The following is a 24,935-nucleotide window of genomic DNA, read 5'->3' as shown; positions in this document are numbered from 1 at the left end:
AACAAATATTTCTGGCCTGAAGAAGCTAATTGATGAGAGAGACACATAAACCTAGAGTTGTAGTTGGCTGTGAAATAAGAGTTGTGACAAATGATGGGACTCCTAAGAAAGTAGAATATTTTATGCAGTGTACTTTATAGGTATTGGAAGAGATGTTTGGGTTTACAGAGTAGTCAGAAGTATGCTGGGTATGGGGCTGGTATTCTAGACTTGAGATGGAGTTGTGTTCTGGAGAGGGGCCATGAAAGTGTGCAAGAGAGCTGGGCTAAGACCACAGATGTGCCAGGTGTGGTACTTGAGGTCAGCCTGGCTTGGACTTTTATATCTGGGTTTTGACTTTTTATTTATAAGATTTCTGGTCGAAGAATGAGGCAGAAAGGAGAAATATCTCCAACAGTCCACATTCTCTTTGATACCATGACATTTGGAAGGTCTGTTAGAGAGGAGGGCTAATTCTAGAATTACAGAATGTTAGAACTTCAAGGGGATTCTCCATTCAGCTCATCTCATCTTTCCCATTCCCTCGTCTTACATCTGAGAAGCCTGGAGACTCAGAGGTGTGAAACTGGACAGTAATAGTCTCTGACACTTCTTTGAGCACCTACTCCTTCCAGGTATTGTGTTGTTTCTTATCTACTTTGTTCTAAGAATTTCATTAGAAGTAGGCATTATTATTATGCTAACTTTTCCACCTAGGAAGCTGAAATTAAGAAAACTTGTGGGATCTGCCCAAGATCACACAAGAAATGGCCAACCAGGTTGCAGGCCAGTGGCCTTGACTCACGCTATGTACCTGATGCAATCTACTGTCCCAAAGCTTTGGAAATTCCTCTAACTAGAGTTGGAGATTTAGATGTAAAGCCCCCTTTTGCTTAGCTCAGACCTTCTTCTAACATAGCATGCTCCCAGACTGTTAATTAGTTGACTGTTTCGGAATTAATCTCAGAATCCTCTATTTCCATAGAGGTTCTGTCAACTATGGCTTTGGGATAAAGTCCATACTGAATTTTAAGAATCCCAGGTGTGTTTCCATGTAGCTACTTTCCTTCTTTTGAACTTGAGTACCTGCCAGACTGCCCCCTGCCCTATGAGGCCTGGTCATGTTTCATCCTCTCTTTATAAGAAAGCCAGGCTCACATGGAAAAAGTGGTGATCATAGAAACATTTCTTGAAACTTCTAAAAAAAAAATATGGGAGAGTTCTGGGTTAAATGAGGGCATGTTTTATACCTCTACGGCTAATTTGAGATTTTTTAAAAAAAGCATAATGCAGTAATGTAAACTAAAAGATTATATGTTGACTGTAAAAACCTAAAAAGGTAATTTGTGGGAACAAGAATATACCTGGGTACTTCTTACCCCCCAGGTCATTTTTAAGGACTTAAAAAAATGTGTTTGAATATATATCTTTATTTATTTATTTATTTTTTTGGTACTGGGGATCGAACTTGGGACCTTGCACTTGCGAGGCAGGCACCAGAACCACTGAGCTAAATCCCTGGCCCTCAATTTTATTACTTTAGGGAAAGGACCCTCACCTTAAACTTACAACATACACATTTTTTTCCTGAATATATTCTTTTGTAGATTTTGGCTTTGTTACTTCTCTGTGTTTCTTTCCTCCTTGTTTTCTTCCCTTCTTTTAGCCTCTTTAGGTTTAAATCTGCCAGAGTCCCAGGGACTTTGCCCAGTTGTGGTTTTCAGTTCTGTGGAGCTGGGCAATCCCCTTGTAGAAGTGAAGTGTAGTAGTACTCATTTTGGTTGCCATTTATCCTTCGTCTCTTTTATTTTGCCTGTTTTAAATTTATAGGAAAGTTGCAAGAATAGTAATCACATACTTTTTGCTCTGATAGGTAAAATTTTAACATTTTTCCACATTTACTGTATTATTCTGTCTGTACATCCTTCTGCTCATCCATAATACATTTTCTCAAAATCTTTGAGGGTGAGTTGCATACACATTGTCCCTTTATTCTTTAATTCTTTAGAGTGTAATTCCTAGGAATAAGTGTATTTAGATACCTCAGTGCAATTATCACTGTCAGTAAATTTAACTTTGATAGAATAGTTGAACTTACACTCCAAGTTGTAATTTTGCCCATTGTTCTAATAAGTATCCATGGTAATACTCTTTCCTTTATTAGGATCCTGTCTAGACTTATATTTTGCAATTAGTTGCCCATGTTTAGAATATAATATTCAACTACGTATTAGTCATGTTACTTTTTTCTTTGAACATCCACATTAAAGTCAGTATCCAAGGTGTGATTAACATGTACAGTAGATGTTTAAATATAAATAATTTATTGCAGTAAAAGACACATTTAATATTTCCCTTTATTCTATCGTTCTTGCCACTTTCTGAACGCAGTACCTTAGACTGCTCGGCCATCCTGACATCTTGACAGTTTCTTAAACAGTTCTGAATGTCCTTTTTCCTGAGTGTCTTTAAGAGGTATGATCCAAAGTACAGTGAATGCTGCTGCTGAGTGTATCCAGTGAAAAGGCAAGTTTGTAAAAACATTACAGTGTGTGCACATCCACTTTATTCACTGCACCTGGCACTATGCAACTTCTGGCTCATCCTCAAAGTTAAGCTAACTATGACAGGTACACATTTTAAATCAATTCAGGACATTGAGGCAGCCATGACAGTGCAACTAAAGTGGACTTTCAGCGAAGGTGGACTTCCAGAGCTGCTTTAGAAAGTGATAAGAAGGATGGGATAAGTATGTTCAAAGAGAGGGGGGAGTATTTTGAGAGGGGTTAATGGCAATCTATCTTTCACTGTTTTTTAAAAAAGATATAAACATTCACCAAATTTTCTAATCACCCTGCATATACTTTTACTTAATTATGTCTCTGATAAAGTAGATCCCTAATAAAGGTATATCTCTGAAAAGCATTTTAAAGTCAGGGGCTGGTAGCTTGCATGTCAGTATGGCATATACTCCCCCCCCGCCCCGAAATAGGCAATTCAGTTGGTGGTTTAATTGGCATTTTCTATAATACAGTTTTAAATTTTTTAATTTTAAAAATTAGTAAAGTAGGGATGGCTTATTGGTAGAACACTTGCATACATGTGCAAGACCATGAGTTTGATGGTAAGTTTGTGAGAGATGTGATGGCAACCAAGCAATAGTGGAGGAGAAGTCAGTAACTTTTCTGGTTTCAGATACAGCTCTGATACATCTTTGGAATTGTTTTTCCATGCAAATCACACTTAAAAGTCTTTCCAATCATTGTCTGTAATGGTTATTTCCTCTTAAAAGATGGGAAAATTGAGGCTTAGAGCTTGTGAATAAGTTACTCCACATTAAATAGCTATTTAGGAGCAGCAGAGAGAGATGAACCCAGACCTGCCTGATGAGAAACTTGGTGCTCTTTCTATTGTGCTAGATGTGGCAAGTTGGTTTCTGCTTGTGTGGAGAATGTGATAATTGGCAATGGCTGCTGCCCGCAGCTCCACTGAGCACTTGGGGAATTAGTGCTGGAATTGATTAGCAGTGTCTGTCTTCTGCACAGTGGTGGAAGAGTGGAGGGTTTCCATGCCTCACAGTGATTATTCTGGCATTATTCTTCCCTCTAATAATGTTAGTGCTAAAATCCATCCTCTTTAAAAGCCTTTTATAGCTGGGTGCAGTGGTGCATACCTGTAATCCTAGCACTGTGGTAGACTGAGGCAGAAGAATCACAAGTTCAAGCTTAGCTTGGGCAACTTAGTGACTTAGCTGGTATGCAGAGAAGTCTGCTGGTGGCTTTCCTCAGCACCACATAGCAGCAAATAGTCGGGGAAAATTTGGCACGTTCATACAGATCTTCCTTTCTTGATTTAGATCTGTGTTTTTAAGGAAAATACACCATGTTATTCCTTTCTTAAGAGCCTGCTGAGAGGCTGTTACTAATGACATATGATTATGAACAATATTACATGCTTAGAGATGTAAATGTTAGAAAATGGTAAGGCCATGATAAAAGCATAACAAGTTTTAGGGGGCTGCAGGATAACAAATTTTAGGGAAAATGGAAATATATTCCATTACTATTTTAATATTTCTTTTAGATCTAATTTAGTCTTGAAATAAACAATATATATGCACTTTCATTTGTTCATAAAGTTACTATATTTGCTAAATTGAGTTTAAAAGTGTAGCTTAGTCAAACAGTAATTTACTAATTGAATTGACTTACAAGCAGTTGAGCTTTGGGGGATTATGCTGATAATAGGTTTTTGCCAAATTTTTTTTTTGGTACCAGGGATTGAACTTGGGTCCTTGTGCTTGCGAGGCAGGTGGTGGAACCACTGAGCTAAATCCCTGGCCCTGCCAATTTATAAAAATCAGACAAAAACTGGAAAACCCAAATAGTCCTTTCTGAACTTATTCTAAAGATACTAGATGATAGCTATAAATGAGCTTAGTATTGGTTTTCCCTACTTCATCATTCATATTCCTATGGGACAGTCTACATAAAAAAGACATTTATGAAGTAGTAATACAAATAAATGTCATTACAGACTTTAATTGGTGCTCTGGAGGATCAGTGCAAGGATTTTCTGAGAGGATCCTGCCTGAGGCTGGTGTTCAGGGAGTGCTTCTCTGAGGTCATCACGTTGGACCTAAGTTCTGCCAGAGAGCAGAGTTGATAGAAGTAGTCACATATTTATATTTGAAGGCCCAACACTAGGAAAGTATTTGTTTTTTCTAGAGCCTCATGGAGGCTGTTGTAGTTAGAGGAATGGGTATCCAGCTAACTGACTTGGGGAGGAGTTGGCATGATAGAGAGGGAAAGAAGGGATTAGAGTTTGGAAGAGTTGGAGAGTGGAGAGAAGATCGAGGCAAGAATGCTGGATGGCAGTTGGGTGTAGAACTCAGGCTCAGAGGAACCAGCTGAGGGTGACACAGGTATATGGGGAGATAATGAAGCCAAGGCTTGCATGAACTTGTGGAAAGTGAAAATTTGTCTACAGTAATGCATGATTCTTTGCCTCTTTTACTTGCCATCAAAAAGCATACATTCATACAGCATACATGCTATATTGAGGAAGCTATTCCTTTTTCTCTTCAACATATGTCAAGCCAGGGGATTGTACTAAGTGCTAGGTATGAAAAGACAATGTATAAGACAACATTTTCAGCTTTAAGAGTCTGCAGGGGAAACAAGAAAATAGATTAAATTATTGAGTGATTTTGCTGACTTCATATACTAATTTGTTAAGAGAAAAAGAAGAGATTTAGGAAGCTTTTGCTATATGATAAATCCTGTGGCATCTCATTTAATCCCACAGCAGCACTCTCAAGATGAGTGTGACTGTGTTCTATTAATGGTGAGCCTAAATTTACATAGCTTGATAAGTAGTATAATTAGGATTCACATCCAGGTTTGTCTGACTCTAAACCCTGTGCCATTTCCCTTATATCTTTTTGCTTCAAGTTCTGTTTCTAATCTTTGGACTACTTATTTTGTATATTAGAGAAGATAAAGGAATTTGAAGTTCTTGAAAGATTGTCACCCAAAGGCAGATATGGCAGGTCTTCTGCTTGTACACAAGAGTAGAAAGGGATGAAAAGTGTGTTGGGCCCAGTGGAAAATTGATTGATGAAGATCATCTTCTAGATACTGATGCCTGGATTTATGTAAATCTTTATGAATGGTTCTGGTGGTCAGCCCGAGGTTCTATCTTCTTCTTGTACCTCTACAGTATTTTTATGTCAGTGGAGTGGATGAAGAATTGAATGAAGTAGTATGCTGATCTCAATGATGGTTGCTAGGAAATACAGTTAATATGTTGGATGTCAGAATCAGGACCTGAAAAAATAGTCATCGGTATAAACAGTGATCTAAATAAACACATTGGAAATAAGCAGAGATAAAGAGAAACCTCTGGTAGTAGGGTCACTTACCTATCTGATGTAAGATAGGGGAAGTGGGGTTTAGTCACAGCCTGTGGAGAGGTGGGAATGCCACGGAGAGTGCAGAGATCTTATCTAACCCTAACCCTAACCCATTGGTACAAATGTAGGTTCTAGAAAAAGGTAATCAAGAACCTGACCATACTAGCTTTTGTGTTAGGGGACTAAGAATGGCGTATTTCACTCAGAAAAGGAAGATAGCTATAGCTGTTTCAAATAATCTGCCAAAGGACCAAAGTAGAAACCATAGGTGCAAATTACTAAGAACTGACTTTGTAATGTAGGAAGAGGGAGTCCATAGCCTTCATGGTTGTAGACACTTTGAGGAGATTCATACATGCATCAGTGTGTACCAGTGAAGTTCTTCTCAGTTCTAAGGTTCTGTGTTTCATTGCTGAATCTTTTGAGGGTGTCTTAAGAATTATGATTGTGCAGGAGTGTATGAAAGTACTTTGGAAGTACATGATGGCATTTGTTTTCATTATTTGATAATGCAAGTCAGGGTCTTTGAATTTCAGGAGGTGGAATGTTCTATAGATCCCAGATAGTATATGCTAAACTTGGAGTGTCTTTTTTTTGGTACCAGGGATCGAACTTGGGTACTTGCACTTGCGCAGCAGGTGGCAAAACCACTGAGCTAAATCTCTGGCCAACTTGGAGTGTCTTTAAATCATGGATACATTTTTTTTAGTGTCCTTAAGAGTTGAGAATCATGGCTGATACAATCATAGACTTTTACTTGTAATCAGTAGTTTACTTTGTATGTAATTTACAACATGATAATATTTTATTGATAATATTAATTTAAAATGAGAATCTGATTTTAATTTACACTCACAAAAATATGTAGTTTGGAAAGAATACTGTATTATATATGTCTATTTCTGGCCTGTTTAATAATAATATACATATGAAAAATGAGCTTTATTAAAACTTATACATCAAAACATGTCTATTTCAAATAGCAGCACAATTAGAAATTGCCCATTGTCCCTTTTTTAATAGTACCACTAATTTTTACATGTGATTGCCGTATATATATGTATATGTATATATATGTATGTATATGTATATACACACACACACAGAATTGACAAAAAAATTCTCATCTTGTGCCCTTTGAATGTCACTCTTTGATTCCAAAAATACATTTGTTCTTAGCTCCTTACCTAAGGAATTCAAAACCAAGATCAAACAAATTGGCAGTGTTCATCTTTTGAAGTAGTGTGAGCTCTCTCTACCTCTTCCTCTGTGTTGTTGATGCCATCATTGTTAGAGGGCACAGTAAAATATCCTTTCCTACTTGTCTAATATCTTAGAATTCTTCTTCTCCTCATTCCCTTCCCTTCCTTCCTTCCTTCCTTCCTTCCCTTCCTTCCCTTCCTTCCCTTTCCTTTCCTTTTCCTTTCCTTCCTTCCTTTCCCTTTCCTTTTCCTTTTCCTTCCCTTCCTTCCTTCCTTCCCTTTTCCCTCCCTTCCTTTCCTTCCCTTCCCTTCCCTTCCCTTCCCTTTCTTCTTTCACTTGCTAGCTATACTGGTGATCAAATCCAGCGGTATTCTATCACTGTGCTACATCCCTAGCCCTTTGGTTTTTATTTTGAGATAGAGTCTGAGTTACTTAGGCAGGACTCACACTTATGATCCTCCTGTTTCAGCTTTCCTCAGTGCTGGCATTGCAGGCATGTGCTACTGCACCTAGCTACAATTCTACTTCTTGATTCTTTCTCTACCATTGAATAATGTGTCAGGTAGTCCTTTGTTGACAGAAGGCCTTCTTGCAGTGTATTAGTAACAGATTTGAAATGCTGGTGTTTTTGTTTAAGTCTTAAAAAACAACCATTTTGTCATGAGTACAAGTAAAACCAAGTGTGTTTAGATGCAAGGCTGTGTTTTCCTACCCCAATCTGGTGATCATGTGTGAACCTCTGATGTTCTGCCACTCTTAATGTCCTGCCACTTTTTTTTTTTTTTTTTGGTACCGGGGATCTAACTCGGGACCTTGTGCTTGCTAGGCAGGCGGCAGAACCACTGAGCTAAATCCCTCGCTCTTCTGACACTCTTAATGTTCCGTGTGTTAGGTAGAGGAGAGAGTCACTTTGGTAATTGGCTCTGTGGTAACTGAGAATCTTGAAACTTTACGGCTTGAAGAGGACTAGGCAACTCTTTATGAAATGAGGGAAGAGAATCTTTGGTGTCTCACTCTTACTTTTGGTAAACTGGTTTTGTGGCTATTAGGTATACTGACCAAGAGTGTCAATTATATATATATATATATATATATATATATATATATATATATATAGCATCACTAATTTTTACATGTGTCTGATGTAGCAGATATGTAAAATTAGTGATGATATATAATTGACACTCTTAATTGACAAATGTCTAGTTAATTAGTAATGTTGAGGGTTTTTTTTTTGAGAATATTTTCCTTTATGTGATCAGTCAGCATTCCCAAAGTTATTGAGTAAATACAGTCATCAAAGTCATTTGTGTGAGGGCCGGGGATTTAGCTCAGTGGCACCAAGCCTGCCTCACAAGCACAAGGTCCTGAGTTTGATACCCATTGCCAAAAAAAGTGTAAAACCTAAGACATGGCCATTTGGGTCCACATGAAAGGTAAGAATTCATGCATAAAAAGTGAAAAAGTAATACATGAGTGAAACAATACACGACAACCCAGAAGTCTGTCAAATGCCAGCATCTGGGAGATCCCTGACAGGTGCTACCCACAGGAAGTGCTGCTGGGGTGTGGTAAAGGGGACAGGTGACTGGGCGAGGTTGCTGGTAGGGATCAGGGTCCTTTGTACCCTGTTGATTCTGCCCAGAGTGGGTGGATGCTAGACAGACAAATGCTGAACAGCTGATTGTAGTCCCCATTCTCCTTTATCCTCCAGCCAAAATAGTGTTTATACTATGCTTAGGGAAAAATAGAGGCTTTTTAGAGCTGTATTTAGACAACATCACAGAAAAGCCAATGCAAATTGCTTCAAGATATGACAACTATTTACAGGTCACTGTGGCTGCCCCTGATCATTATTAACATAGTTTTCACATAGCTATAATTTGTGTGCATATCAATTTTTAAAATTTCCTATTATTTTCTGTGTACTTCTTGGGTCTCTATACCTACTGTGTTGATAGGTTTTTGCTTGGTCAAAGCTTGTGTAACTGTTGAGTAGTTGGGTTATTTCACTTTTTCTTCTTTGAACAGTTATAGGCAGATGCAGGATTCCAGGTACTAGGTAGCCCCTTTCAACTCTGAGATCCTGTATGAGTCTTTACTAATTTGATGTTCACTGTAATTGTGAAGGTAGGTAATGTTTCTCAATGAGTGAGCAAACTGACACACTGCTTAGTCAAGGTCACAGATGGTGGCAAGTGGTGGTCTGTGTGATGGTGTGGTGAGTCCTGCAGCTACAGATACCTCTGGGTGAAAAGCCCTTGCCCCACTGGAGCAAGAGTGCACAGGTGGAACCGGATGTTACCACTCTGAAAGTGTAGTTGTTACCAAATTATCTCCAAAGGAGTTTTATATTATTTTAAATCTATTGGTTCAAATACTCATATACTCACATCAGGTTTGAGTACTTTGGCTCATTTTTTTTTGATAAGAGTATTGAAAAGTTTTCATTAGTGACCAATATGAGAACATTTTCCCAATGATTGAAAAGGAGAGCTGTTTCATTGTGTGATTTCTTTATTAATCCAGATATGTACATATAATTGTAGATCAAGATATGATAATTCTCCTTTCTGTGGGTTTTTGTGAATCCTTTCTAATATTTGGTTTAAGGAATTGGGTTGAGAAAATCATAAGGAAACCTTTAATAAACTATGCCTTTAATTGATATTTAGGAACAAATGTAACTACATATTTTTACTATAAGTACATGTGTAGGTGTACTGTATAAGATTGACACTGAAGGAACTTTTAAGTATAAAAAGTACAAAGCCATATCTAAAGTATACTAGAAGTGTGTATTAAGTGAGTTGTCCTGTATCTTGGTAATCTTAAAACAGTACCTGGATTCCTAGATCAGCCTCAGAAATCCTACTTTTTGCTGAACTGTGCTACACAGTATGCTTAAAATCTGTACACAATTATACATTGTACTCCTGCTTCCTTAGTTAATAATCACACAGATGGGAAACCTTAGGCTATTGGAAGATGTAGGGACTCAAAGAAGACCCAGCAAAGAAAGGCTATCTTTCTCTCTGTGTGTGTGTGTATGTATGTGTGTACATACATATGTATCAAAAGTTTATTCGAATATGGTGGAATTACATCGAAGTTTTATCAAGTAATAAAATTGCTTTAGAAGCTCAGTAATTAAAACCAGTCTAGACTGGGTAAGAGCTTTTTGAAAATGGTGGGCTTCAAAGCATTTGTCTTGATGGAATTGAAAAAGTGCAGAAGTTGTAGGATGCTATCTAGAAAAGAAAAATATGCTTGGAATAACCTACTTGGACAAGTATTTGAAGATCATTCTTAACGTAGATGGTGTCCCTGATACAGCATAAATTTTGTGTGAGAAGTAAAAATGGTTATACTCTGGAAATACATCAATGGAGGATAGATGATAAAAATGTATAATTGTTTCAGGTTATGTGACTATGAGGAACAATTATCCTCTGTGTTTTCCAGAAGACTCTTAAATTTGACTTGGATTTTGGTTTCTTTAAAGAGCTGGTAGTAAAAAGCAGGGGTTGAGGTACTGTTGTGAATATTTTATTTAAAAATAGTTAAGGGTACACAGTGGAGTGAATTTGAATTGTAGATGAATACTTAATAATAGACATAAGGAAAGTTAAAATTAAATAATTTGTACTATTTGAGTATCTGTTTTCATATCTAAAGTCCCATTGGTTTGATGAATTTTGAAAGGTTAGATAAACTATTTCATGCTTTTGATTTTTAGGACTCTCAGGGTTAAGCTAGCATTTTTTACATGAGTGCAAATTAACTGAATTTTAAGCAGAACTGTGAGTTGGCAGCAGAGATGAAACAGATATTACAAAACAGTTTTAGACGCTGATAGATGAATTTGCTGTACTATAGCATTATCTATAGTATTAAAATATAGAGATTATAATCATTTTCCCATTTAAAGTTTTTGGTTTAATTAAACCAGTTTTTGTGGGGCACTATTAAAAGGAAGTAAGAAGACCTTTCTAATGCCTTGGGCTCTCTGGATCAAATGGGAAGATAGAGCTGTTGCAGAGCCCCATGTTGGACAATTAGCTTGAATTGTGATTTATGCAGCCCTTCTGTGGGCAGCTTATTCCCTTGGCTGGTTTTAAAATCACCAGCCCAGCCTTCAGTTTTCACACTTCTGTAGAAAGTTCTGTTTTATCTTTTAAAAGGAAATCTGGAAGATAATTACATTTTGCTTTTCTCAGGCGTAATTTGTAATGTAAATAGTTGTGCAAAAACTTGTACTCCTAGATTTTGGTGTTACCATATCTATATCAACATGTGTTTATGTACATTTGGTTGTGAAGCCAGCATTGGTTGCATAATAGCAATCATTGCATTGTTTTGAATGAAACCATATGTTCTCATCCACCTTCTGTCATTTTAAGTATGAACTTTTTCTTGGCTGATGAAGATAATAGTTAAATTCCATAAAATTGTGAATTTGGAGCAGATCTGTTCCCTGTAGGAGGTTGAACCTAGAGCAAAGCATCTGTTTCCTCCTATATTCTCCACCCATCTCTGCTGCCCTCAGTTGGAATTCTGATGGTCTCCTTCAGTACATGTCCAGGGCCACCACTGAAGCTGTTCATATTCCTGCTTCTAGTGCCTGGCACAGTGTGCATAGTCACTAGTGAAATCATTAAAATCAGTACATATAGTCCAGTCACATCATTAAAATGAATGTCAGTTAACAAGAAAGAGGAAAGGAAAATGCCCACATGCGGTCTTGGGGTGGGAGAAATATGAGTGGAAGGAGACTGGTAGTTCTCCCAGCCTTTTCAGTTTGGGTTTGGGAGCTCATCCCTGGCTCTGCTTTCATCTCTGCTTCCTGCCTCCATTTGTAGAGTTCTGGTTTTCATCCTAATCTCTTGAGACTACCACTGTCCTTGCCTAGGTCATTAAGTACCTCTTAGTCAAGTGTAGTGAAATCTTTTAACCTTCACCTTAGTGGACTCCTGTGCTGCATGTGACAGCCCTGTTTCATCAGAGCATATGACTTTTCTCCCATGACACTATACCCTGTGGAATCTGACCACAGTTTCTGATAATTCTTTGGCTTCTTTATGGGCTCATTTTCCTCTCTTTTGCTTATATGATGATCTCTAAGACTTGTTTCACTACCCATGGTTTTCTTTTCATATAGTCTTTTAAAATAAAGTTTGTGGTTTTACTTCCTTCCTCTTTGATAATTTATCTAGCATTTATTGAGCATTTATTACATGCCGAACACTTGTTTGACTTATGCCCTGGAGAGGTAATAGTGAATAAAACAGAAAATCCCCTGCCCTCTGGGTGCATACTTCATCAACATGAATTCTCTTCTCATTTTCTAGATCAGAACTTACTCCCCTAGCACAAACTCAGTGTGTCATTTTCTTCTGAGTATTTTTACCTGGAATTCCCACTAGCACCTCAGCTTTCATGTGTAGAACATGGGAGAGGGTGGCGCCACTCTCACTGTGTACACCATCTCACTTGTTTTACCACCTGTCTTCTGTCACTTCCTAGTCTTTAAGTCCTTCTGAGTGTGACTGGAATCTGGACTTGGTGTTTCCTTGCTTTGCTGACAGTTCAAGACTGCAGCTGCACCTGACAGTGCAGTACCCGGACCTGCTTTCAGGTACTTTCTGACAGAGCAAGTTTACTGACTGGTGGCTGTGAACACCAGCCCTCTGTAAAAGCACTTAGTGGTTCATCCATAAGATGATATCAAGTGACCTTTATGCACCAGCCCCCTCCTGTTTTCTGCCTCCTTCAGCTGCTTTTCTGCAGACTCCTGCTTCAGTTGATCCAAACTGCTTACATTTCCTCAATACACCAGGCAGTTCGTCTCCCTTGAGCCCACGTCTTGTGCTGCCTTGCCCCTGCTTGAACCTGTTATTCCCATTTATCTTGGTAATACTCAAGCCTTCCATTGAATCCCTATGTACCATGTAAATATCTAGTCTGGCACACGGTAGGGATCACTGCATGGTTTTGAAGGAAGAAAAGATCTGTTGAGTAGATGCCATTGAGCATTGTAGGTTTGGATCAGGGACTTCTTGCACTATTCACTCTGCCTAGGGTTTAAGGGCCCGCTGAGGCCCAGCTCCTGGCTGTCCTCATGCTTCGGCCTTGAAGCCCAGGAACTGATGCATTAGACCAAAAATAAAACTCAGAGTCTAGTTTTGAACTGATTATGTTTGATAAGATGCTTACTTATGCAGGGAAGATGGCTTGTGACTGACTGGTAGTCTGGAGCTTATTCCTGAATACCAGTGCTCTTTGAAAAATTTTACCCTAGAAATTTGTATTATCTAAAATCTGCCCTTTCACTTTTTAAGGAACACTCAGATATGGTCATGCTTGATCAGGACTTGCAGACTCAGGTCTAAAGAGAAATTGTTCTAAGGACATGTTGAAGTCAGTATTACTAATCACCTAGTATCCTTTGCCCTTATTCCTAGTAAGTTGGAAAGAGTGGAGTGAGATTAGTAACTATCATGTTCATTTCCTATATGCATAATAGAATTTCCGATGCTTAGGATGCAAAAATCTTCCTTTGTATTGTTTACTTCAGATCCTTCTTAATTGTTAAAACTTTCCTAAAAGTTAAAAAAAAATTTTATCCATTTAGGTTTTTTTCTAATATTCTTCTGGATTTTTGGCAGATCATTGGTTTAATATTTTCAAAATTAATAGTTGTGTTTTGGTTTTTTTTTGGTGGGGGGTATCGGGGATCGAACTTGGGTCCTTGCGCTTGGGAGGCAGGCGGCGGAACCACTGAGCTAAATCCCAGGCCCGGTAGTTGTGATTTTAATGTGTTAACATAACAAAACATTGTCTGTAATGAATAATAAATTGATAAACCTACCTCTTTGTATATTTCTTCACAGGGCAGTCCAATGGACCCAATGGTGATGAAGAGACCTCAATTGTATGGGATGGGCAGTAACCCCCATTCTCAGCCACAACAGAGCAGTCCTTACCCAGGAGGCTCCTATGGCCCCCCAGGTGCACAGCGGTACCCCCTCAGCATACAGGGCCGGGCTCCAGGGGCCCTGGGAGGCATGCAGTACCCGCAGCAGCAGGTGGGTACTAGTTTTTCTGTCCTCCCTCCTTTTTTGCTGGTAGCTTTCTCTGTCTATAAGATTGGTGTTAAGAGAATTAGGGACACTTCACTGGTTACTGCTTTCTTTTAGTTTTTGTTATTTCTTTAAAGATAGAAAGTTGAACATCTTACAACGAAGTGGACAAAATGCTTATTGGTAGAAAGCCAGTAAGTGCTACTTTTATTTTAAAGATGGGTCATGTCATAATTTTGCAGACAGTTGTATAGATGTAAGCTCTGAAGTGAAGTTGGCATTCTCACATTTCTGAGGTCACTGCCAGATTCTGAGTTGTGAATAGGCTATCGTTAGGTGAATTTTCAAGTCATTCAGAAGTCTTCTGGGAAGATAGCATTAGCTTGAAAAAATTAATTATTTTAATTATTTTGCTTTCATTTCTTAGACTTTCTTCTATATCTGTTGAAAAAGATTTATGTATTTTTTTATGGGGATTTGATCTAGATTTTGATGAGTTTTGTGTTTTTACTTAAATACAAGACATTTCCTGTTCTTGAACAAAAGATCTGATCTTTTTCTCCTTTTCTCCAGAATCAAAGGAGGAACTGGAAATGACCATGCACCTTCTAGCAGTATAAACCTACAGTCTTGGATACTTGAGAATGTGTCCTTGTTATGTTGACCCAAGGAAACATGAAATTTGGAAAAGACTGAATTAGATTTAGACTTGTTAGGGTATTTAGTTTCTAGAAATACCAGAAAGGCTTATTTATAAATTGCCATACTGTGCCTGACACCTCCAGGGAGTACATCAGGCTGGTGTGTGCTTTGCTACCTTCGGACTAGAGCATGTCGTAATGCTGCCCAGTAACCTATTCTGGAGGTTAACAGCACTTTGTCTCAGGAAATTCTCTGTGTTTGCTCAAAAATCTTTTATAGGGTAAAAAAGGTGGATAGCCTTTGCTATTGTCAGGAGATTTCACTGCCCAATTATTAAAAATTAGCTATTTAGAATGCCAACAGTCACATACTTAATTGTACTTTTAATTTCCCCACATTACTCCTTTCTTTGAGCAGTATTTTGGTTCTTTGAGTAAAAGTCTTTAGTTGAGGCTGCCAATTTTGAGAAAATAATTTGTAAATGATAAAAATTAAGTCCTTTTTGTCTCTGTTTCTGATTACCTTTCACCAGTCCCCCAACCCCCAGGGAACCCTTTTAGAGTTTTAGAACTATGTCTTTATGGAGGGGAAGAAATCCTAGGCAGGTAAAGTCCTCCTTGTCTTCTATAGTTGATTTGATTTGGAGCAGATAGTTCCATATGCTACTCTGGCCACAAAAGGAGAAGAGGCAGAGAGGTAGTATGCAGTAGTAGGGCTAGTGGAAGAAGTGCATGCTTGCCATGCTGCCTTTTGTTTCAGTACCTTCTGTCTTATCATATCTTCCTGATATGAATGAGGTTGGAAAGTTGTTTTCAAATGGTACTTTTTAGGGCAAGAACTAGGTGCTCCTATATCTCTTTTCTAATTTTAGTATATGTGCTGCCGAAGCAAGCACTTTTATCTCTTTTCTGAATACGTTAGTCTTGCTAAAAGTTTGAGACATTGACTCAGATTGTAGAACTAAAGTGGCAGTGAAACAAATGGAGAGAGTATGTGAAGAATAATTTCTGAACCTGGGAAATTTTATTATCTCCTCTCCAATAAATAAGGCTAAAATTAAAGGACATACAAAAATATAGTATGTATAGGGTCACTCATTTTTGTTAGTTTTTGGTTTTATTTAATCTTGGTGACTATTCTATACTTGTATAATGTAACAACTCTTAGTTGAGGGAAGAAATTTGTGAATATTGCTTATCAAGTATTTCAGCAAGTTTTTAATTAAGATTTCAGGTTAGACATTTTATTGATAGTGAAAACGAATAGCTAGCCATTTTATTGCTAGCCAGTTCTAAGTGCACAGTTCTTTCTGATAATGAGAGGAAAACAGTTTGTATCTGGTATGAAACTGTATATCCTGGCTGCGAAAATGTCAGGTTTTCATATTGAGTTAATTGTAATCAAGGGTCTGAATACTCTGTATTGCTTTTTCACCCTTTCTTTTAGTTATAATACAGCTTTGAAATACAGTATCTTGTTTTGAAATTTAAAAAGCTAAAAGTAGCTGTGAATACATTTTTGAATGTGTGTAACATTTTAAAGGAAATTCAGAGATTTTATAACATAGGTCCATGTGAACAATTCTTAATCGATTTGAAATGGAAAAGAATTAGTGAAGGATTTGAGTAAAAGTTGTTACAGCGTTGTTTTGTTAGCTTGAATCTTTGGTGAGGAATTTTCAATGAGTTGCTTTGTTTACAGGTTTTGGGAATTATAAGTGTGTCCACAAACTAGTTCCTGGCACTGTGATTGGCTGCTAGTCCTATCCATTTTCTTCCAGGATTAATTTAATTGGCTTAGCATTGTTATAGTTGTGACTGCTAATGTTCTTCAGGGGAAGAGTTGAAAAATAATTATGATGTTGAGTATTTATTGAGTGGACATCACCACCTAGACATGACTTTGCTTTGGATGCCTTCCAGAGCTTCCTGTGTTTGGTTTGTGAACCTCTAATGAGCTGAATCCAGTTCATTTAATATTGCTCATATATTTCTGCAAAGGATTAAAATGTAGGAATTCAAGTTTGTAAATTGAGTTGCCCACTTACAAGCCGAATGGTAAGTTGTCTTTGGCTCAGAGGTCACAGTTTGATTCTTGGCTGGCATTCCATTCCTGTGATAGGAATTTTAAATGACTGTTCTGTTAAAAAGAACTGCAGTGCTTGTATGAAATTTAACATGGATAATATCTTACTTTTAAAATTGTTTTTGGTCTTTGACAGTCAGGAGGAACTTAGCCACTGGGTGTTTGATTTTAGTACAGTATTAAACTCCTGATTCTTGATTTGTATGGTGATAATTTTATTTTTAAAATGTACTCATCACTGGATCATCAAAGCATGACATGACAGTAGTATATCATTTTTGTCTTTATTAACCGGAACTAGATTTGTGATCTTTCACTTGCTGATTCTCCCATGTCATCAGGCAAATACATGCCTAAAGAGATTAGTTTTGCATGTTTTCCTAAAAACTGGTCTACTTGGGTTTTTATTGAGCTGAGATGGGAAATGAATTTTCTATGCCTCTGTGGAGAATGTTCTGCCTCCAGGCTCCTGGAATTCAAAGCTGGGGATGGTTAACAAAAATATACTGGTTGATTTCATTTAATGCAGAACTACATAGATATATAATTTTTAAGGTTACTAGAATCTGTTTTTTGGATTTTTTTCTTTTTCTTTTCTTTTTTTGTACTAGGGATCAAACTCATGACCTTGTGCTTGCAAGGCAGGCGCCGGAACCACTGAGCTAAATCCCCAGCCCTGGATTTTTTCTTTTTAAAGACACCAAAGTATTTATTTACTGGATCAGGGTTGTGGGTGAGCAGAAGTTTATTCCATTTTTCTTGTCCTCCGTGAATATTTATTCATATATGAACTTTTGCTAGCTTGCTTTAAAAAAGGATTTTTATGGCCTGGGGATTTAGTTCAGTGGTTCTGCCGCCTGCCTCTTGAGTGCAAGGACCGGAGTTCAATCCCCAGTACAAAAAAAAAAAAAAAAAAGATTTTTATGGCTGAGTATGGTGGTGTATGCCTGTAGTTCCAGCTATTTGGGAGGCTGAGACAGTAGGATTGCAAGTTCAAGGCCTGCCTGGGCAACTTGGTGAGACCTCATCTGAAAATGAAAAATAAGTAAATAAAAAAAATGGGTTGGGGTAAAGCTTAGAGGTAGAGTACCGCCTAAGTTTAATTCCTAGTAATGCAAAGCAAAATAAAGACAAACAGAAATCCTAAAAACAAACAGAAAACACTCAGGATAAAACGACTACAGAAGTTGAGTTTTTTATTTAAGTGAAGCAGATTTTAATTATGCAATGTGAGATTTTTTCCCTGAGTTTTCAGGTTGATATTTTAACTATCCTTACTTTGTTGCAGATATTTGATAGTGTGATGCCTGTTGAAATTATACAATTGAGGAAAGGGAAAGAAAATAAAATGAGCAATATAATTTCATGAGTGCTTTTATAATGAGAAGAAATGATTTAGTTTTTTTGTTTTTGTACCAGGGATCGAATTTGGGACCTTGCACTTGTGAGGCAGGCAGCGGAACCACTGAGCTAAATCCCTGGCCCATGATTTAGTTTTTTTTTTTTTTTTGGTACCAGGGATCGAACTTGGGTCCTTGCGCATGATTTAGTTTTTTAAAAATCTATATTGTGAAAACCTTTACAACAAACAGTGGAATATGCTCATTCTTGAAAGTGGCAAAATTAAATAGAAATGTTATTTTTGTTATAGTGATCTATCTGAACTTAGCACTTAAAACTAAAAAGTGGATTAAAAACAGGTTCCTTTTTGAAGAGATCTTTCAGAAGCAGTATTCTAATTTGTGTCTAATTTATCATCTGTGCTCTTTGGTTATATCTATTTTGCTGCGTATTTTTTGAGTTAAATACTTATTTCAGAACATAAGCATTTTATTTGGTAGCTTCTTTACAACCCGACACATTTCTTCCAGTGCAAATGTTTATTTTGGCAGTAGTTGTTTCTAAAAAAGAGATAAACATTACAATCATCTGACTAAAATAAATATTTTCTCTGGGGTTATTAAGGCTGCCAAGCAATTTCTAGGATTCACACCTTTGTTACTTTATATTATTGGTCAATTCTGGGAAATATTTTCCTTTTGAGTGTGACTGAAATCATATTTTGATACAATGTTAACAATATCTCTAAAAAGAAAGAATAAGTAGAGAGAGGAGGGCTGCTTAAAGACATAAAAATTCCGGAGTATTTTTGACATGAAATGTTTGTTGGACTTGGTATATGAATCCTAAATGTGATTTCAGGGGTCAAGGCTTAATTTTGGTTTTGTCTAAAAAACAACTTAGACCTTATGTTTTTGAGAAGTGTGATAGGGTCAGAAAGGAAGACTTGACACAGTGGAGAGGAGTGAATGTCCAGGATCTGTTTTATGTTCAGACTTAACTTTTGAATAGTGTCTGTATTTACTCAGAGACATTGACCTGTGTCTTTATGTACACATGTGCTTGCACATATATTAAAATAGAATGTTTGTATGATGGTATTCTCTCAATGAGATATTTGTGTTCATATTAAATGTTATGTGTGTGTATATATATATCTGTAAATACACAACTAAATAAAATGAAGGTGATTATTCTGGCTATCAAATAATGAAATGCTATGGGATTTCATTAGTTATGATATCTACAGCATTTTCAGACATTCATGTTTTATACTGGGAGTGATTCAGAGCCAAGCAGCTTTGCTTATGCACCTGAAATGTTTGAAGTCCTTTCAGCTGATTGCACGTTGGTATAAACAGTAGCCTTTTGTTGGGCATGTTTTGTCTTGGTTTCCTCAGTTGTTCATCAGCACTGAACATGAAGATATTTAAGGTTTACCAACAAAATGCAGTTACACCTTACATTTCTGCTTCCAAGTAGATAACAGATGCTACTAGCTTTGATGCCAAAGTTTCCTATAGATGGGAGTTTTGTATCACAAAAATATTTTTGAAAAGATTTATAGATATGGTAATTTTTATTTTCTCCTTAAAGTTTCAATTTCTAGAATACTTACATGGTTTTATTTACCTTTTTTATTATAGTTGGAAATAACCATATTTGGTTTTTTTTTTTTGGTACCAGGGATCGAACTCTGGCCCTTGCACTTGCGCAGCAGGCAGCAAAACAACTGAGCTAAATCCCCAGCCCCGGAAATAACCATATTTGAAACATCCAGTATATCATTGGTAGACCTGTGTTAGAAGAGATTGCATTTTTGAGTTAAATATAGATTTTTAACTCTTTAGCCTTTTTCCTAAGAAAGGAAGACAAGATCAGATTATAGTTGAAAATTTAATGAGAAAACGTAAGATGATTTCACTTTTAGTTTAGGAAGCTACTATAGTAGGAAGTTTATATTGATACATTTGCTTTTTACTGGAACATTTATATTCTAGATATCTTGAAGATTATATACAATGTAGAGTGCCAGTTCTCTGCTGATAGTTTGTAGTATTTCATCATACATATGATTTCTATTATATATTTTTCCACATGCAGACTTTGAACTTAAAATTTTTGATAAGCTTTTCTATTAGAGTTTTATTTTTGAGATCTAAATCTTAATTGTATGCTTCAAGTTGTATTGGAATTATTTGAGTATATTGGAAATAAATTTCACTTACTTGCTTCTACCAAAGAAATGTTAAGTATGATATTTATGTTAAATTTTAATAATTCAAATAAAGGCAACACTTACCATCTGTAAAATCAACCATCCACATTACTTAAGTTTTATCTGAAAAACATTGAACCACAACAAAAGTTCCATGAAATAAATTGAAAAAGAAAGCAGTTAAGTGGTATATGTCAGATGAGTATCAAACTTTGCTAAATGTTAGAATTTCCTAGGCCACGTTAGACATCCCCTAGGAATGTCCAGATCAATGCCATCTGACTATGGGTGTCTCATTTTCAGAGGTCCCGGCCCATACCCACATGACTGCTCTCGGCAGCCTTGAGTTGGAGTTAGACCATATGAGTCATAATGAGCTGCTCATGCCCTTTGAAAGCTTGTTAGAGATCCACATGGATCAGAGATTCACTGTGTTCTAGAGGGGTGAAATTGGCCCAGGATCAGGGGAATTGGTGCAATAAATTTTTTTCTAGTTTTTAATTTTACTACTTGTAAAGTTATTCTCAGGTAACTTCTTTTGAATACCTGTTGTGCTATATGTAGCACCTTGGGAATCCTTATTGACATATGGAAAATTTCAAGGTTGACACACTAATTGGAGCCACAAAAAGAAGCAAGGAGAGACCTACTTATCTGTTACTTACATACATTACCACTGTGAAAGTAGTTCCAAAAATAAGTCCATATAGTGCATCAGTGGGATAAATTGTATAAAATTAAGTTGGACTTTTGAAATAAGTTTCAGATTTATGTTATATGCCATTACTTTCATTTCTCTTTAGCCACCGTGAGGGACTAGATGGCTTTGCTTGTTTTTTCTTTTATAACAAGTTTTTTTCTAAGGGTGCAAAAAACTTGTTTCTTTATATTTATAGCAAACCAGTAGTTAAATTCTTTACAGCAAAATATTCTTTATAACATTTTGATTATTTTTATATGCAACAAATTTATTAAGGGTATTTTGCCCTTCTAGTTTTGAAAAATAACTTTAAATCTCTCGTAAATGAAATTAATTTTAAAAAATGCTACAGCAGAAAAAGATGATGGATGGGAACCTGAGGGGAGAAAAGAATTCTAAAGGAAAAGATCCAGAAAGAGAGAAGAGGGCAGCCCTATTTCTGTTAGAAATGCCCTGTGAGTCCCTCCCTTAAGCCAGGGAGTCTGGCCTAATGCAAGCTTCTCCAGGAAGAACTACCCACTGGAGCCAGTATTAGAAAGGTGTGAAATTCTGGTGCTGAGACCTGAGTATGGGAAGTGTATATGTATGATACCTATATCCCTTGCGTACTTAAATAGCCTCATCCCAAAATTTTAGTCATCAGATACTCATTTGCAACAATGGCAGTTACCCAGCTTCCCGGTTACTACAGAGAAGTATGTTTAATGTAGGAAACAAACTGTAATCCAAAGAAGTAGCTGAAGTCATGTCTCTTTATTGGTACAGTATTGACCGAAAACAAGAACAATAACTACTTAAACAGACCACCCAGTGAAATTGGCTTTTGTGGATTAGTCAAAGGCCAAGATCCAGGTCAAATTCTGTAAAACTTCAAACATACAGAAAGAAAGCAAGGCTAGGTTAGTACAAAAATATACAAATATTAAATGTAAAAAAATGGTCATTTTAGTTAATTAGTAGTAATTTATTTTTACTTAATGATCTTGAGACTTGGCAAAATGAACTTTCCCTGGACAAATTTAGGGATGAGACAGGGATGAATACTTGCTGGTAAAGCAACTCCCATCTCCAGAAAGCACTACAGAAAGGACAGGCAGGGAACATTTGCCTGCACCAGGCACCAGCGATAGAGGAAGCAAACTTGCCAGCAGTAGAACTTAGAAGGCTAAAAGTCAGAATTAGATATTCCATTATAATCATCACTACCATCATTTTCATTGGTTCAGGGAGACCTGGGGAAAAGGAAAAAGGGCAGAATAAATAATTATTGGCCCATGGGCTCTGTGAACCCAGATACTTTCATAGAGTAGGCAGCCAAAAGATGGACCTTTCTTTCCTTTAATTAGCATATTGCCTTGGAATTCCCAGCATGATTTTCAGATATCTAAGTAGCCATTTTCCAGACATTTTAAATGTTTTCCTCCTTGGAGGTTCTCAGTGTCCTGGATTTCATGGAGAAATAAGGCTTACCAATTCTTTCTACGTGAACATCCTTTGCCATTGGTCATGGAAATGACATGGTCTTATTCCTATGAAACTAGCTAAATTTTGATGGTGTAGACTCAGAGGAAAGTCTAGAATTCTCTTCCACATCATCTTGGGTGCCAGGGAGAGCAGACTATTTTTTTTCTGGAGTCTTGCTGAGTTCTCCCCCATTATTTTTTCTGAGAGTAAAAGAAGGCAGAGTGTTACACTGGCGACATCATTGGCCTTCAGGACATCAGATGCATCACAGCACACTTAGAGTAATTCCAAGAATTAAAGTATGTTTTCTACTATATGTATCAGGCCAGGAGAGTAATAAAGTACAGAACAGAGGAGGAGGGAGGGGACTTGAGGAAGATTCACCTCCGCCAGGAAATTAGTAATATTGCCGAAAGACTGAAATTTGGAAATAAGAAACATGCATCATTTACTTCTGAATCAAAATCTTCTATGATCAGTCAGACAAAGAATTTGTCACTTGAATATATCCAGTTTGGGAGAGAGGCTGTGAATTTGATTATTGAGTTCTAAATTGTGGAGGCAGAGTTTTTTTGTTATTAAGTTTTTATAGAGAACACACAATTATTTTCAAAGTTCCAAAATTTCCCTCCCTTTATCTCCTTTTGTGGGTTTCTTACCTCAGTACATGGCAGCCCCATACTTTGTTTTCAAGGGCCAAAACCCTTGTCATCTGCTTTTTCTCAAGCTTTTACTCTGTTAGATGAGTCCATTGACCCTTCAAAATACATTCAGTACTGAGCATTTTTTACCACCTCCCTGGGTCTACTGCCTTAGCCCATATGCACTGTCTCCCATGTGGATTGTCTCAGTGGACTCCTTGCTGGAATACCCTTGCCACACCAGAGTCTGTTTTTAGTATATAGCAAGATGGTTCTTTCAGAGGTTGTATGGCAGGCATTAGCTGTTCTCCTGATATTCTCCATTTTACTTTGAGGCCTTAGGGCTCTACCACCTTTACACAATGTGTGCTTTAGCCTTCCCGGGACTGTCTTTCCTTCTGGGAAACCCCTTGGCCAGAACTTGGCAGGGCATTCTGTCTTTCTTTTTTAAGATATGTCCTTTGACTTCAGTGAAACTGTATGCTCTTTCTGCTTACTACCTGTTTTATTTTTTCCCCTCCTTGTGTCACCACCTGGGCTGCGGTTGTACCTTTGTTGTCTTAATTTTCCTCTTAGAACACAAGCTCTGGGATGGCAGGGACTTTGTTTTACTCCTGTTGTAGATTTATCATCTAGAACTGATATGGTACTACACAGTACTTTTAACAAATGAATGAAAGACTTTGCAGAATTCTAGACTTTGGCCAATGACATCTATCCAGCCCAGTGCAAAAATGTCCCAAGTGTTTTAGTGGTGTGTCAACACCCATGATCAGCTGCAAGGTGGACCGCTAACAAAGGCTCTCATAGACCCCAGTGAAATCCCTGCTTCTGGTGCGCTAATACAAGGTTATAGATGGCCATGAGGCTAGAGGTTGTCTTTTTAACTTTGCCTTGAGATTCTCAAGGAAATTGTAGTGTGCTAGCAGGCTGGTTTCCTGTCTTGCTTGTTACTGTAGGTGTAACTTCAGTGGCTTCTTTCTTGTGATATTAATTCTGTTCAGTAGATTGGAAATGTAGTTACTTTACTTCATAGCAAATCATGTTTTTGGGATTCTCTCTTGTACCAAGTATAGTAAGTACATGAAGCAGGTAAGCAGAGAGCCTGGAGAATGGGTGAATTAGATCTTTACACTAACACTGGTCATTGACAAAGCATGTAAAGGAAAGCCCCCAGATAGTTTTTATGCAATACAGACAATAATTCATTTCTTTTTGGTAGGGATTTGCTGCCCTACAGAACAGGATTCCTTCATAGTGAAGACAGAACTCCATGTTAGTGGAAAAATGGGGCTGGGAGTTTAGGTATCAAGTCTTCTGTGTGGGACTAGTCATATCATGCTTACATTGGAATTGGGGAAAGGTGTCTTTATGGAGAAAAATCTTTTATATGACATTTTAATCATCCAAAGCTGATAGGTTGAGCCCACTATTCTTACCAGACATTATTTTCACATGTTTTATGGGGCCAGAGCTCTTCTGTAAAACTTAGCTTTTAGAAAGAGTGTGTTATAGATTTGGACTGTTGCCAGTAAGCTTATACTACACCATAGCCTGTTCCAAAAAGTGGGGGTCATGACCCCACCTAGAATGAAGTTGGTTACACTAAGGAGTAAAGGAGACAGATTTAGGTTGCTTCCCTAAAAACTATCTGTGACCTTTGTTC

At 37.3% G+C, this 24,935-nt stretch overlaps 1 protein-coding gene across 1 annotated transcript in view; it reads left to right on the top strand.

The window, feature by feature from the left end:
- The window catches only part of Arid1b (AT-rich interaction domain 1B), a 431,446-nt gene that overhangs the window by 36,054 nt on the left and 370,457 nt on the right, over positions 1-24,935 (top strand). The window contains 1 exon segment of the mRNA XM_087193427.1: positions 13,990-14,184. Within this exon segment, the coding sequence (XP_087049553.1) occupies positions 13,990-14,184 (195 nt within the window).

The sequence above is a fragment of the Heterocephalus glaber genome, unplaced genomic scaffold (genome assembly GCF_053883595.1).
Source record: "Heterocephalus glaber isolate CG9 unplaced genomic scaffold, H.glaber_assembly_v1.0 deba00001592, whole genome shotgun sequence".
NCBI lineage: Eukaryota > Metazoa > Chordata > Mammalia > Rodentia > Bathyergidae > Heterocephalus > Heterocephalus glaber.
The sequence above is the reverse complement of the archived record's forward strand: the minus strand, read 5'-3'. Positions and strand labels throughout refer to the sequence as shown.